This window comes from Chaetura pelagica, unplaced genomic scaffold (genome assembly GCF_000747805.2).
Source record: "Chaetura pelagica isolate M959 unplaced genomic scaffold, ChaPel_1.0 scaffold80, whole genome shotgun sequence".
Classification (NCBI taxonomy): domain Eukaryota; kingdom Metazoa; phylum Chordata; class Aves; order Apodiformes; family Apodidae; genus Chaetura; species Chaetura pelagica.
This window is the reverse complement of record NW_009951946.1, coordinates 40,044-56,785: the sequence shown is the minus strand read 5'-3', so window position 1 is coordinate 56,785 and position 16,742 is coordinate 40,044. Positions and strand designations below refer to the sequence as shown.

The window sequence follows — 16,742 nt, the reverse complement described above, 5'->3', positions numbered from 1 at the left end:
TGAATGAAAACAAAGATGTACGGGACAGGTGAAGAAATAGTTGAAAAGGCAGAGAAATAAACCCTGAACAGGGAAAGAATTTGACTTCTGTATAGTGAAGAGAGAAAAGAACAAGTAGATACATACAGGCATGATCACAAATAATACAAAGGTAATGTACTAATTTAGCATATTAAAATAGCGTAATTCAAAACTTATAAGCATATTTTCCTTTAAAAATACTGTATACTTACAGTTTGAGATTTCTTCTTTTTCTTTTTTATTGCCCTGAAAAAACCTTGCTTTTCTTTCTCCTTGAGCTGTTCTGAGTGACTGTTAAGGTTTTCAGGACTTTTCCTAAACATGAAATAAGTTAATGTGAGAGATAGTTTATTTTGATATTAAGGAAGTTCTGTGTAATCAGGAAATCTTGTGCCAAAGAATGTAAACTATTGATTAAAGCTAAAAGATTTGTAATTTTTTAGCATTCATTAGTTCAAGGGTTACTATGAAAATACCAGATAAATAGTCTTATTAAATGTGATAGGAGGAACACAGTGTTAGGGTAAAATGTTTAGCTCAAATCAGTGAACAGTTATTTAGGGAAAACACAAGCATGCAAGAGTTGGTGTTTTGTTGTTGTTGTTTGGGGTTTTTTTTGTTCGTTGTTGTTTTTTTAAGCCGGAATATGATGTTCAAGCCAAAATATCACACACAAGTTCTTTTAGAAAAATTAAAATCATATTTGACAGAACATACAAATGGTGATGTTATATAAAAGCCCAGATCCACTTTATCCATTGCTTGCTGGAGAGCCAAGAGTTGCAAGGATCATCAGAGAGAACCAATTTCATTCAAACCTTTGCTGACACGGTTCCAAATTTATCAGCAGGGAAGTTGGGGATCTACTGTTGTCCATTTCAGCTTAAACACTTCAGTTAGTTTGTCATGCGTGGGTGAGATAAGTGCTGGTAAGAGAAGATGACCCAAAAGTGGAACATGTGACTTGCCTGAACAGGTGACTTCCCCCCCTGAAGGGGAATTTCCATCTTTTACCTTGTCTAAACAGATGAATTAACTACAGCTGATAAATAAGATGTTACTTTAGGTATAGGCAGTAAACTGTGTATACAAAGTATTGATATAGGGTAGAGATGATTTATGTAGAACGTTGAGACATAACTGAATGCAGTTCCAGTGCCCTTTAAAAGAGTTTGAAAATTGAAAACAGTACAGGGAAGTGTTACAGAAATAATTTCAGGGATAGAAAGAATGGCCTACATTTAGAGTCAGAGATTTCAGTCTCTTTAGTATGTTAAAAAAACACAGCCAAAATAGAGCCAACATTCAGATTCCCTGCTTGTGGCACACAAGTATTTCTCCAGGAATAAATTACAGAGTACAAGAGAAGTCTTTAAAGTAAAGGGCAAAGCCATATAACAAGAACCAGCAGGTGGATGATGAAGCCAGAGAAGTCATCTTAGAAATAAGGCACTGATTTTAACAATGAGACTCATTAATTGCCAGAACAAACTCCTTAGTCAAACAAGTGGATTCCCAATTTTTGGTATTGCAAATCAGGACCACAGGCTCTTCTGGGAGACACACATTAATCAGGTATGCTACTGGGCCTGGATCCCACAGAATGGATAACATTTAATGGCAACTAACACTCAGAAAATCATATTGGGTGATTTAATAGTCCTTTTTCAGTCTTTAGTTGTACGAAAACAAAAATGAAATGACTCCATTTTCTTGATGAAAAACCTAAAAGAAAGCCACAGTTCTAAGGGCTCTGGATGACAAACAGGAGCAGCTTTTCTTGGAGTAACTGTAATGTAGCAACACTTAGCTGTCTGCTATAGTTATCTTTGGCTTCTAATTCTGGCTTTAAATGCTATGCTATCAGCTGGTGATTCAGCTGCTACTACATGCCAAGCTGAAATTTTTTTCCCAGCAAATGTGAAACACATAATTGGGGTAGGAATCACTGGAATCATCCTCATTATTGATGAGTACTTTCACCCTGACAGGTGGCTTCATCAGTTCCTCAATTTCTACACAAAACCACCTCAAGCTTGAAATGCTACCTGGTTCTAAACAGAAATGCATGCATTGTTTAAATGCTGTAATAGACTGCCATTGCTCAGTGAGAGAAGGGGCTTAGAAGACAGATTTATAAGCAGAGAGGATGATGGACGTTTTCTTAATTTAGGTTTTTGGAACTTACATCCAGATCCAGGAAACACATTCAGGTGCACAACATAATAGATTTAATGTGAAAATTACAATGCTACAGGAAAAATCTCTAGTTTAATAGAATTGTTAGATTTGCAACACATTTTAAATATACTGGATTGCTAATAATTCCTGTTTCTGTAATATCCCTGTATGTAGTACCACTGCATAACAAAAGTAAAGCAATTTTGTATTAGTCACCCAAAGCACTAAGGAGAAGGCCCAATAGTGAAGACTACTGACAGCTTTACAGATTCGGTGAACTCAGAAGACTGACTTAGCACAGACCAAACACCCATCAGATTATTTACTAAAGAAATTTTACTTAATTTGTTATGAAAGTTGGAGAAAAGTATGCATCCCAAGTATCCTGCTTGTACTCTGAAAGCCATGTCAATGGGGCTGAGAATCTTCTCAGCCTTTCCCCAAAGGAACTACTGTGCATCCTGTACATCTGCAAGCATATCCCAAACCATGGCATCAATATCAATTATCAACATAGTGACTATGTTGCCTGCTGAAGAACCACTTTCACTTCATAAAGAAGTCTCCATGTGGTTACTCTGCATTGTCCTTTAATTTTCTTCCAATGTCTGGTTATGGCTTTTCTGTTTCAAAGTCTATTCCAAACTGGAGGTGCTCTATTTTTAAAGGTGAACTTCAGAATAAAGCTTAAAACAAGCTTTGTCATACTTTTAGATAGAGATTCATTCGTGTAAATTCTCTTCTTTGGCCCAGTGAACCCAGACAAGAATACTGCTCCCTATAGCAGATGAGCAGAGAGAAGTGAAATTCTGCACCATCATTTCCTCTTTATAACTACAGTGACCAGACAAAGGAGAAAAGTAAGTGGCTGAGAACTCTGCCCATTTTCAATTGCTGCTTAACCAAAAAACAGTGGTTATACCAACTGGTTTATGCCATTACCTCTTATGACTCACATTGCAGTACAGTTGTCTGAAAAAGCATTGACCTTGAAAAGCAACTGCTTCAAAACACATGCTCATTATGTGAAGAGAGAGAACATATATAGCATTATGGCAGGAAGCATCAACACCAGGATTTTGTACTGAGTAAAAATAGAGCAGAACATTTTAATCCATATGATGAAACACTGGGATATTTTAGGAATCCCAAAAGATTATTTTCAGACAATGGACAGTACAGAAATAAATAGGATTATCAGAAAAAAATTATTTTATATAGTCACTCAACACTAAACTCTTACAATATTACTGCAAGTGTCTTGGTATTTTCATTAAGCTTTAGCCCTTGAAAGCAGTTACACCAGAATCTGTTAGGTAGTGTCTAGCAAGTAAGGATAGCCCTAGAGAAGAGACCCTGGCTCAGACATCCTACCCTCAAAGCAGAATCCAAAAATGTGATGTTCTTTGCTATTTTATCTTTGTGTGGCTTTTGCATACTTATGATAAGTAAGATCACATGGGCTATTCCTTTCTGAGACATTTGGAAAAGGCACAGGTATAAAGAGAAATTCTGATTATCACTAGCATTTATTGCCCCCTGGGCAGGAGAGGTACCTAACTTCATGCAAGTACAATGAGATGTAGTAGCAAACATGCACAGGGCAAGCAAACTCATGAGCTTTAATATTTGCCATAAAGAACAGATTTGAAGTGGGCATTTATGGTGCCATAGATAAGATTCCTATTGCCAACAGCTCTTTTTGGGAGGCAGTTCCTCATGCTTGTTTCAGTTATTTTTCAGCAAACCTAATCTCAGCAGGCAGCCTGGCTTGGAAATCCTCTTTAACTGCCAGTGCAGTACTCCCTTTACTGAATTGCTCATAATTACCTGAGTAAGGATTTTGGCATGACAGAGGAGCTATTGAAATGTCTGAAGTTTTCTTCAGAAGATAAATGAACAAACACTAATTCTCCAAATTAGCTTTTGGTTTTGCTGAAAGTAAAACCCTTGGCAGTTACAGAGTTACTAGAAGGCCAGAAAGTGTCAGAAACTAGCGAAACACCTCAAATAGATAGTTCACTTAAGGTAAGAATCTGAAGCCCATAATAAAACTTCTTGGTCTAAAAGCCTGGCATTGAAAGCTTAAAAACCAGAGATCAAATCTGAACTTTGCTTGGAGCTGCAAATAATTTATTTTTCATGTGGAAAAGGAGGATTTAACTGGAATAAATCCCAGATCTACTACCTCGTATGCAGAATACCACCCAGAAGCCACTAAAGCCACTAGGCTACCTGAGGTTATGAAGTCACAAAAAAAGTATGTGTACATAAATACACACATACATTTTACACTCCCTGTATCCCCCCTGTATCATTAACATTAGTAACTAAATATTTGGAGGTGGTTGGTTTCATAAACTTACAAAGCATATACCTGGGTGTTTTGGGTTTTTTTGGACATAATGTTGATGACTACACATTCTGGAAAGCTTCTTTGCAAATAACATTAGACTACATCATCTAATTTTAAGTACAAAACAAAACCACTGATGACTAGGGAAGGGTAAGGGAAGAGGCAGTGGTCACTAGAAGAGACTGGCAGGGAAGCTCGATGCCGCCAAATCCAGGAATAAAGCAAACATATTGGTGCCAGTGCATATGCAAGAAAGAGACTTGTGTGGGAAATGCCACAGGGAAAGCTATACCATTAGAAGGTGGACATCTTCAAGCTGTGCTGAGCCTCAACCACTGCAACATGTGGGTGATTTTTAAGGTTTGCATTTAAGAATTTGTAATTGCCTGGTATTTTTTACAAATTCAAAAATTCTGTAAATGAACCGAAAAGTATTTACAATGAAGCAACAGCTCAGATACTGGTTATCTTCTAGTTTCAGGAACACTAATTGTGACTACATTGTTACAGTGACACAGTGGTATTACAGCCAGTCATGTCGTGTTTACAAGATACTGTATTTTTTTTGAGTCTTGAAAATTTATGGTAGATAGATAATTGCAAGCCTCTGGCACTCCTAAGACTAGGAAGTTCTTTTTATTGTTCTTTTCTTGAATTATAGTTTGTGAGTGTTTATATATATTATATATATATTAAAAAATATTATATATATTTTCCCTTTTTGTTTTTTGGGTTTTTTTTGCAGGAAGGTATGACACATGCTAGAGAAGATATGACAAGCTGTTTGTCATAGAACGAATGCATTTCAATGGACAGAAAAGGTCTAAACAACAAAGCTTTCCAGAAGTCCCCAGATATCTTGTAACCAATATGACGTGAAATAAAGTACTGCATGTTGGAGTTTATTCCAAAGTGATATTCAGAACTGTAGCCATGTTAAAGATAACTGAGGCCAACATTTTGGCACACTGGCAGAACAAAGTTCTGCGTCTTGCCTATACCTACTGACTCTGCTCAGCTCAAGACAAAGCTTGTACAAGCGAAAGAAATGAAAACATCTACTCTTGAATCAAAAAGAAAAAAATTGAACAAGTTCAAGGCCATTTACAGAAATCTTCTAGCAAAGGAAAGAATTTCTAGAAGGATGAAAAATTTGCCTTTTTTCATATCAAGTTGTCTAAAGTTCAGAAATGATCTAGTAATTTAAGAGTAAAACCTGATGACAAAATTAAAGTTTATAACATCTTTATTTTTAAAGAGGCAGGACAGTGGGGACAAAGTGAAGAAATGCACACAAAGACAAGGGAACGCCTGTGACAATTCAGTCTAGCAAACATTCACAAAATCCTTGACAGAAGAAAGGCAACACAGAGCAATAGTATGAGAGAAGCAATATTTTACAGTAGTGGCAAGTCCAGGTGGAATACATGTTGCTCATAATTCAAGATGAATTGTCACAAACCAGTTATGAATGTCAGTCAAATATCAAATATTTACTTCATCATAAAATTGATGTAAGCAGAATCACAATCCATTAGAGCTTTCAACATTTGCATAAGCGTTTACAAAACTTCTATACAGAAAATTAGGTAGAGCAACACACACTCTACATCACTCAGGGATCTGATTAAGCCGCATTTATGGCACAGAACAATTTTGCAACAACATTAGACCATTGCCAGGACAACTTGCACAGAGTTAACATGTAGAGCTGGGCAGGAAACATTTCAGGATAACAGGGAGTAGGAAAAGCAAAGAAAAAGAGAAATGCATGCCAAAACAGCAGTAAGTCGGTGTTGCGGACACTGCCATTCCTCCCATTTCACAAGAAGAAATGCTTTTTCTTCTGTGGGTTCTTCTCTCAAAGGAGCTGTTCCACTTTGTGAATATCTTTGAGTAAATTAAGTGGAGCAAGGACTTACATTTACCTTTCTCAAAGTTAATGAAAGGCTTTATTTGCTAGGCCATATTCAGCATCTCTCTGGTCCTTTCACTGTTTCAATAAAATGAAACAGCTTCAAGAGAATATATTGAGGGAAACAGAAAATGCTCCAAATAAGCTCTAACTTCTGGTTAGGGTATTTCACTTGTTAGATTTAAGATCTCAGTTTAAGCCTTTGCTTTAAATAACGAAGAACAAAGGCCTTGCACTCGAGTTCCTCACATTCCAAAAAATGGCGCTGACATAAAAATATTTGTCATTTCAAGAGTATCTCTGGTTTTGACTGGCAATTCCATCCTGGAGCTGAAGAATCTTCCCAATAAAAGGTTAGTGATATCAGTCTGTTCCTCTGAAGTTTTGATTTTTATATTTGGCATTGAAAGCAAAAAAAGTACAAAAGTTCCTAACCAGCTCTAATAACATATGCTATTTTTTCAGTTCAGAGTTAAAATAACATTACATGTTTCTTTGCAGTGACCACATAATAAAAGGCAGTATATTGCTAAATGATATATAAAGCAAAACAACATTCCAGTTGGTTAATATTACATATGCAAGATAGAAAGATCAGATATGAAGGACAATAAAATACGTTCAAGGGTTGAACAGTAGGAATAAATACCTTCTTTAGCCACATAAGTCACAAAATAAGTACCACCTTTTTACATAAATGACTGGATTCCTCAGCTAACTTCCACAAAATGGGTGTAGGTGGAGCTACTGAAGGACAGGAAGCAGATTTCTAGTGAATCAGAGCAGGTGACAAAGGTTCTGGAGTAAACACCTTCTATTACTTACATGAATATATAAGGTGAACACAAGCTGAAACAGCAGTTGTTTCCCATCCCCATCCCCTCCACCCCTTCCCTTTTTTAAGCAGATACTTCACAGGTTGTTCATGTGAGAACACATTAGGACAACAAACCAATGAAATAGTTCTTTAGATAGTATGATTTTATCACACTTTCAGAGAGCAGTGTATCAGATAGTGCTATGAAGCATGGCTGAACCATGTGAATACCTACAGTCCATTCCTCCCACCAATCCTTTGAAGCTCCATTTGCTTATTTTTATTCAGTGTGTTTTATTGTGACTGAATAAAGATTAAGTTTATTTTAGAGCTGAACAGCTCTCAGAGCAACAAAATGAAGGTATTTCCCTTTAAATCCTGCAAAGTTATGCATATGCTCTCATTCTATTAAAATAATTATAGTTAATTGTTCTATGTTACATAATGGAGCCATGTGATGCTTTTAACCTTTTGAAATCAATACACACCATTAAGATGTTGCTTAGTCCATTTTCCCATAGAACACACTCATTTCCTTCTGTGATGCATAAGCAAAAAGAGCAGCCGTTCCCATTGTAGGGTGAGTATTACATTCTTCATTAATACAGTCCTATTTTGCATATGGAAACATGCACTTTGATATTTTTTCCATTTGTCTCACAATTCATGCTTCTGGAATCCACACAAGAAGCTACAGTCTTGCTCTCCATTCTAAATGCACACAAGCACTTTGTATTTTTCTTAACGGAGGATTAATAGTGGAGAAAAAAAAACAACAGGAAAAACTGGACAAAAGTATATATTTTTTCATGCATTCCATGTGATGGTGTAATGAAGTATTTTTTGTTGCTTAGAAGGGGATTGCAAACATGCAATGCTAGGTCAGTGGAGTGAAAGGAAGCAACTAAGCACCTACAGACAGTTGCAAATTTTAGAAAAAAGGTTTTTGTTTTGGGTTTTTTTTCTCTCTCCTGTTAAAAATTCTTTTTCCTGCCATTCTCTACACATTTGTGTAAATAACAACTCACCAGGTGTCAAAGGTGGTTTGCCTCTTTGAGTGGTTTGCCACTGTGCTGCTGTCTGCTGGTAACACCGAGGCTCTGTTCGACACGTTGTTTTCTATGTACGTACTCTCTGGACGCGGAGATGGAACTGAACAGAGAAAAAGCAAACAAAGTCTATTGAGCTCAGCCCAAAATCACATCTTTCATTTGCCTGCTTCCTCTCTACCTCTTTTAGAGAAAGTAGACAGTGAAGACAGTTGTACTTCATATATGACTGAAAAAAAGCATACTTGTTTACAGTTTGGAAAGCTGCTGTTTTGTGCTGCTTGCAAGGCAAGGTAATAGTTGTGACATGAGACCATCATCAGAACTTGGGTGAGTTGTTTTTAGACTTCAAAATATTTCAATCTGTAGAGAGCCACAAATGCAATCAACATCCAAAAACAGGAAACAGAATAAAAGTTTGGAATACTATTATTAAATGCACAAAATACTACAACTTTAGTCTTTGTCTTCACTTAGACCTTAAAAAATAGTGCAATTCCTGAAGAAATTACTTTGGATTTTAATATAACCAAGAGTAGGAGATTACTCACTAAAAATGAAAGGATCAAAATGAGATAATACATCTTTTTCAGAAATACTATGGTTTTGAAAATAGGTTATATATACTTAGAACATAAATTTATTAGAACTATTAATATTACCAGAAACACCTGCACTAGATTAAAAACTGATCAGACAATAGTTGCAGCACTACTGTAGCATCATGCTACAGTATTTATCAAAACTGAATCTACAAATCCTCACACTACAAATCCTTACACTCAAAAGTATTGCTCAAAACACTACAAGCTTTAATATTGCTCACACGTTTTAATACTGCAAGGGGACACTTGCAAGGACTAGCAGATTTTACCATGTCTAAACGAGGTCATCAGCCAAGTGATCAACCTGAAGAGGATAAGAGGGAGATTTGTGACTCTACTTAAGGTTATTAGTTGACTAATACACAAATTTTAGCTGATTGGCACTTCTTAAGGCTCAGGGGATCCCCACAAGCCTCCTAACACTTGCAGGACAGTAATTAGCTTCTTATAATCTTTGTCTTTTTTGAAAGGATTACCCAGGTTTAGCCATGAGGCAGCTGCTCAGTAATCACCATCTTTTGGATACCATAATGGAACAGTATCTGTCTGTGTGTATTTGTATACACACACACCTGTTTCATATATACATACATATATATGTATGCACATAGAGAGTCCTGTATTATTATTATTTCTTTATTCTGAACTGGGATTATATGTGTGCTTTTGCTTGCAGGAAACCCTGATCTTTAGTAACCCTGAATAAAATAAATGAATATTTCAAGCAAGGTTTCAAGCAATGAAAAACTAGCATCACAGCTTGATGCACCACAGTATCTGAAATAGATCAGAATGTCAAAGTGTTACAAGTACAAAGGTGTTTAGATATAATGTTAATAACAATTCAAAATAGGAATTATTAACATTAATGAACTGCTTTCTCTGGTAATAATAATTTATTTTGTTCAACTCCCCCTGATAAATTATCTTCTGCTGTACCAGGTAATGCACTGCTTTTCAATCAAATTTAGTTAACATTTATAAACAGATGATACGATAGTAACAGGGTTACTGTATGCAACTTAGCAAGTCAACGCAGTCTCTGAAAGTGGGGGAACATTTCTTTTTCCAATAAACTTTTTTAGTTGTCCATGTTACTTCTCTGTATCCATTTCTACTTCTTAAATTTGTATTCCATGTTAAAATTCTTGTTTAATTTTGAATGATCCACCATAAAAATTACCTCTGTAAAAGCTGCCAACTCTTCTCGGAACAGGGTCATTATACAGAATTCTATTTTCCTTAGTAGATGCTCCATCTTCTGTGTGTGGATCATGATATGCTCCACCCTAAACAAACAGGAAAAAAACCTAATTAAAGACTATAGACAGATGTGCAGTTTTTAAACAACAAGAAACCCCAAACTTAACCACAAATTTCCTGTCATGTTTATTAATAACTGCTAATGTCAAATCAAAGACTGTGTAATAAATAATTACTTGGTTTTACTGCTTCCTTTTGCAAATGCAATGCAAAATGACATTAACACACTCTTAGTTGTAATTTTAACAACTTGAGCATGATTCAGACCCTCAGACTTTTCCCATGAAAGAAATGCAGTTGTAACAACTCTGGATGTTAAATTAATTTCTGATGAAATCTGGTCACTCTGCTACTAGCGAATTCTAAAAAGCAAACAGGAAATGCACATAATCTGTGATAACTGCAGTAGCAAAGCACTCTCTCTTATAGCGTAGTACCCAGAGGTATCAAGTCATAGAATCTACTGTATACAAAATAACACAGTCCCTGAACAAAGAAATTCATAAGCTAAATAGCTAAATCAGACAGGATAGCAAAAATAATATAATTATCTCTAACTCATTCTATTTTTCTGACTGGAATATTCCCAGAAAGGTACTTCAAGCACAAGCTCAGGTATACCATTAAAAACATCCATATGCATGTATTTGCCAACAAATATGATTTATCTCCACTCTTAAATCAACCAGATGCTGCATTTTTTTCCCCAGTATGGACTGAAAATGTGCCTGCTCGTGCAGGGGGGTTGGAACAAGATGATCTTTAAGGTCCCTTTCAATCCAAACCATTCTATGATACTATTAAAATTCAATGCTCTCTGCAACACCCCCCAGGAAACTGCCCTAAAACCCTTACATGAATTTAAATCTAGAATGTCCAAGATGGACAAAGGTTAAAAGAACCAAAACCACTATAAAAACCCCAACAACCAGAATTAAAACCTGGGATTTTAATTCAGTATATGAATCTATTTTGCCTTTTATTAATGAAGATCTGGACTCACTGTCACAAACAATCCTTAAGTTGTGCCATGAGAAATGGAACTAAAACAACGCTTTCAATCACATTTTCGTTCCTCAGAAATTTACAAGAGGCTGAAGAAGGATTTGACTACATTACTACTTGTGTAAGATACCTCATCTTTGTCATGAGTTAAGTTACAAACATGAGACAGTAATAACTTATACTTTATTTTCTTCTGCTTGCCCCCTTCTTGTGTATGTTTAAATTAAAATAAAGAAGAACCCTTAAAACAAGTGCTGCACTGAGACTTGAAAAGCCCCAAGACTAACACCTAATGGGAGTCTTCTAAAAATTTTTTTTCTAAAGTAAGTATTTTTTCTAAAGATATAAAGCTTAGCAAAGAAAGAATGTTTTCCATTGAAAAGACTTGGTAGACTAAAGAGAAAATAAGTGAGAAACTAGAAATATGGACGTATGGAAGCTTCACAAAATATGAGCACAGACAGAGAACCAGTAGAATTGAATGGGAAAAAAAAATGGGAAAACAACAAAGAATCTTTCAGAACACTTATGTTATTCCTGAATTTTTTTGGTTCAGGTATCCCAAGCAAAGTTAAATTTTCTGATTTGTATTCTAATGCAGAATGTAGGGAGAAAAGAAAAAAAAAAAGGAAAAAAAAAAGGGGGGATAAAAAGAAGACAAAGAATTACTTCTTTGTGAAAATGCCTTTATGAGGCATAAGATTAACAATTTAATTTTGATTTGTTATTGAAAGTAGTGTGAGCAAACAAAAACAGCTTTGTGAATTTGCCATCCATTTCAGAATAGTATTTTTTCCTTCACACTTCTGATGGTTGAAGTACAGATTTAAAAGCATTAATTGAAGGCTTAAATTTAAAAAGCACTGACCATAAGAGATAAAGGCAAGTTCTTTACAAATGATTAGGCATTCCAAAGCAAACCAGAATTAACAAAACCATATGCATTGATATGCACCAAGTTTTCTAATGAAAATAAAAATTTGTCAATCAATTGTCAAAAGACAAAGAATGATTGAATAAAACAATTTGTCCCTACTTAATATGAAATTAAATTAAAATTATTTTTCAAATTAATGCAGAAAAAAGATCAAAATACTCTGAAGAGTACAAGATAGCATGAGATTTATAAAAAACTCAAATGTTGGTGTTATTGCCCTTCTACAGTAACATCCTGAAAAATAAGCAACATTTATTTAAGTTGACAAAAATGAGAGAGAGAAAAAAAATGACTACACAAATTAAAAAAGAAAGGTTAGAAAGGTTTTGAATAGAGCTGCTGTAGGACTTTAAAAATAAAATACATTGTATTTCTCCTATTTAGATGAGATCTTTTCTCATGTATGGATACACATAACCCTGCATGGAGAAGATGTACTAAGTATGAAAAAACCTACTATGCCTTTTTCAGGCAACCACTACCTGCAAACTTTTTTTTAATGTGTTTTCAACCCACTATCAAGTCAGCTACACATATTTCTTACATAAACTAAGCAGGCAGTTTTTTTATTCTCTCACAGTATAGCATAATTTTTAGACCTTAAATACTATTTGCAGCTCTTGAACCTCCTTCACTTTGTCAACAAATCTGAACTAGATGTTCTCTCCTTAGAAGTCACTATCACAGATGTGCTCATAGAGAAACAAACACTCATTTTATGTGCTTCTCTCTGCATCATTTTGCTCTAATTTGGGTCAATGGCATGGCAATTTACAGATTTGAGGACAAATGCAGTCATCATTATACTTCTGATATGTAAAACAGGTAATTCAGAAATGTTGTGTCAGGAATATAAATTAACACCAGAATGAGTTTTTTCCTCTGCTCATTAACTAAGGCTCCCAGTAAAACACAAGGTATCTAGTGGCAGTAACTACTGTAAGGAGATTTTCCAGTGGCCTCTCTAACATAAAATCTCTAGAGTACCCCAATTATTTATCATTCAAATCAAGAGAAATATTGCAAGTCTTTATATTCCTCTAGTAAATTCTGCCGTTTCATAAATAATGCCCCACTACATGTGAGTGAAAAGCTCACTTCAAAAATTAGTAATAGCATCCATAAGCGAAAGACATACAAGAAAAGCTAAATAAAACCACAGATAAGAAAGTGAAGCAAAACAGTATGAAATGTCATCAGCCAGTGTAACCAAAGACTTGGAACTATTAATGATACTTTAACTTCATAAGAACATTTTTCTGTTCTCACATTTCAGTATTTTAAGAGAATGGTATTCATAGTCCACCTGAAGTATTTAGCCCTTCTGAAGAAAAACACAACAACCCAACAACACTTGCCCAACAGCAGGACAAATAAATAACTAACTGCAAACAAACCAACAGAAGAGAGAAAGCAGGACACTGCCCCTCCATGAAGTAAAGAGAGGCAGGTTAGCATTCCAGAACAGGCAATATATTGAACTAACCCTATTAGAATCTTCTGTACAGTCTTCTCGTGATGAGCCAACAGATCTTGTGAGTGATTTATGCTGCACCTGTGGAGATAACAGTTGCAGGCTGTTTGCTCTGGCTGCCATCCCTTGCCCTATGCTTAAGCCACCCTCTGAGCCCTTTGACCTCACTCTGTCCCGGCTCACATACATAGAGTGTCTATGAGGGCGCTGCTGTGAAGAAAAAGGACTGGTATAACCTAGACCATAGGAAAAAGATTCATGTGGAGCAGATAGAGAGTGGGAATGGCTTCCATCCATGTGATCTGGCAGTTTTAACTCCTCCATTGTTTTGGAGTGTCTTGTTGATGGTCTTCGGGTATCCAGGGTACCCTCACTGCGGTTGTTCCTCCCGGACGGACTGAGCAAAGTTCTGTTATCACCGTGTCGCGGAGCAGTGGGACTGGTAGGAGAGTTCAAGTCCATACAGCTGGATGGGAAATACCTACTGCTGTTTGGTTCTGCAGCTTGGGCCCTGGCCTCAGAAAGGTTGCCCACGGATTTCGAGTCTGTCAGAACCCCGTGGCTCTTTGACTTTGTCCGATATGAAGGACTCTTAGAAGACTGTGGGATGGTATCAATATAGCTGTGGCGACTGTGCTTATCACCGGGTTGCAGCGTCCCCGTTTTGCTCTGAGAAGTTTCCATAAACGAGTGCCGGTTCTGCTGAGATCTGGTGTTAGACTTCAGGTACTTTGTGCCTGGACCATCAGAACTTTTTGGGTCCACGTTAAAATCAAACTCTGTTTTTGCCTTTGTTTCTTTTGGGCTGAGAAGATGTGGCATGTTATTGTTGGTTAGATCCTTGCTGCCAGAGCCAGGTGTGTTGCTTGGTTTTTTGTTGTGCATTGGACTAGGTGCAGCTCCAGGAAGGTTTCCATTCAGAAAGCTTTCATTTGCTGGAAGACCCTCTTCTCTTGGCCCGCCAACCCCTAGAGTCTGTATATCCTTGCTGTTTGATCTGTGGTGTGACTGCAAAGCAGAACTTTTGCTGGCTTGATTTCTACATTAAAATGCATAAAGAAGCATTAATATACCACATTACATATTCATGTATTAAAAACTTCAACAAAAGCACACTCATTTCAGAAGGGAGTTGCCATTTAAAACCACAAAATTTAACTGTAATAAGATCAAATACTGCCAACTAGGCATCATAAGCTCCACTAAAATTACAGATTTGCAAATATTAGTACATTGGTGTTTCTTTCTGCTTATATCCTGATGGACAAACTGAACTTTGGTTAATGGATTTTGCTGAAAAAACAAATGAAGATATAAAACCCAATCATCAAAATTCCAACATTTATTTACACATTTATTTATGTGTGTGAGTAATGTAAGTGCATATCGATAATGTAAGCATTACATTAAAAAAATCTTAAATACACCTGGCATATCAAAGTAAAGGTAGAACAACCAAGTACGTCAGCACCATCAAAAAAACTTGATACAATCTATGCTCTAAGCTATTCTAATGTATGTCAGATTTGGAAGGGGAGGGCTGGAAGAGGATATTGTGCAGGTAAAGACATCCAGATGGAGTGAGCCCAAGCTCAGTGTACCAGAGGAAGCCCTGTAACATCAAACCCCAAATCAGGTCTACCACAGAAACCAAAACTTTCATGGAACTTAGCACTATCCCAGTTCCTGGCATACCAACTCATCTCCAAAGCTGCACCCAAAATGCTCTGCAACCAGATTGACTTTGTGCAGAGCTACTTGCTGATGTCCTTAACCTCTACTCTACTTTCCAGCTCTCCTGGTGTAGGGATTACATGACTGAGATATGAGCTGGTTCCACAAATACTCAGTCTGGATTCATGTGAGCATGATTTATTATCTCAAGTTTTCAGGCATAAAACTAGTTCTGCTTCTGGACTTATGCTGGTATTGGAAACCAGCCATGACTGAGCAGTGCTGTGGCTGTCCTTGTTAACCTTGATAGCCTTGGTAGGCTGGTTATGAACAGTTCACTTAATTCTGCATCAAATTTATGATAATATAACTCAGATATATTACTGAGGGTTAAAGTGAGAGCTCACTGAACAGATGAGTTTTTACCTTTGTTGATAATAATAAATTAATAATGCTAGCCATTTTTGTACTTAGGATTCTTGTACTAACCACTTTCAGTGATCTAATGATGTATTCTATTATGGGTTCTAGAAATTTTGCAATTTTAATGGCAATTTAAAATATTTCTTAGTTAAAAGGAAGTATAATTTTAAAAATGTAGAGATATAAAGAACCCAATACTTGAAAATCAATCAGCTTGGCTAGCCTTTGTATTAGACAAGAAGTTTCCCATGGATCTAGGTTTTCCCTTCTGATGTCACATCTCTAATGGCAAAGCTTCTACCCTTAATATCTGTAAGGGCAGCTAAAACTTTTTGGAGTCGTAGCTTCAAAAAAGCATAGACTCATCATCCCAAATCTTAAAATGAGGAAGAATTTTTTGAATCTCACAGGAAGAGCTAAAGAAGATGGCTGGGATTAAAAGCTACTATCATTCTGCATACTTCAGAAGGTGACCTTTAGGAAAGCTTTTGTCAGAGGAATACTGTGAGGCTTTTTGTACTGAAGTATTTTAGCCACCAGTAAAACTGGTTTGCCAGTGTATTAAAATGTAGTGGCTCCTTTCAAGCTATATGGGTCCAACAAAGGAGTCACTGAGCAAATACACTCCGCTTTAAGTTCAAGTAAACTAGACTTGATTCATAACCACAACTGCAGACAAAATTCTGTTTATCCCCTCTTTGGAACATGATCGATGCACATGATTTTCAGGACATTTAGCTAATAAAAAATTGTGTGAATTTTGAACTTTCAAATATCAAAACCGTGGACAGATTTGCAAATGTACAGTAATGGTAGCATTCCATAGAAAAGAGCATGCCTTTGGAATCTCAGGCATCCTCCAAGCCACAGAATTCCTACTGTTGTACAAGAAAAAGGCTAACATTTTTCTCAGGTGGGTAAGCCAGCTTATTTGTCTTTTGTCATATGCAGAAATGGCTTGAATGTTGCTTTTTTTTTTTTTTTTTTTTTTTTTTTTTTAAAAAACTTTCAGCCGGTTGCAG

The 16,742-nt window shown here is 36.2% G+C and overlaps 1 protein-coding gene across 1 annotated transcript in view; it reads right to left on the bottom strand.

Moving 5' to 3' along the window:
• The window catches only part of CDKL5 (cyclin-dependent kinase-like 5), a gene marked incomplete at its 5' end in the record, with an annotated part of 47,958 nt that overhangs the window by 4,862 nt on the left and 26,354 nt on the right, over positions 1-16,742 (bottom strand). The window contains 4 exon segments of the mRNA XM_009997218.1: positions 234-336; positions 8,319-8,442; positions 10,128-10,233; positions 13,636-14,662. Coding sequence (XP_009995520.1) covers positions 234-336; positions 8,319-8,442; positions 10,128-10,233; positions 13,636-14,662 — 1,360 coding nt within the window.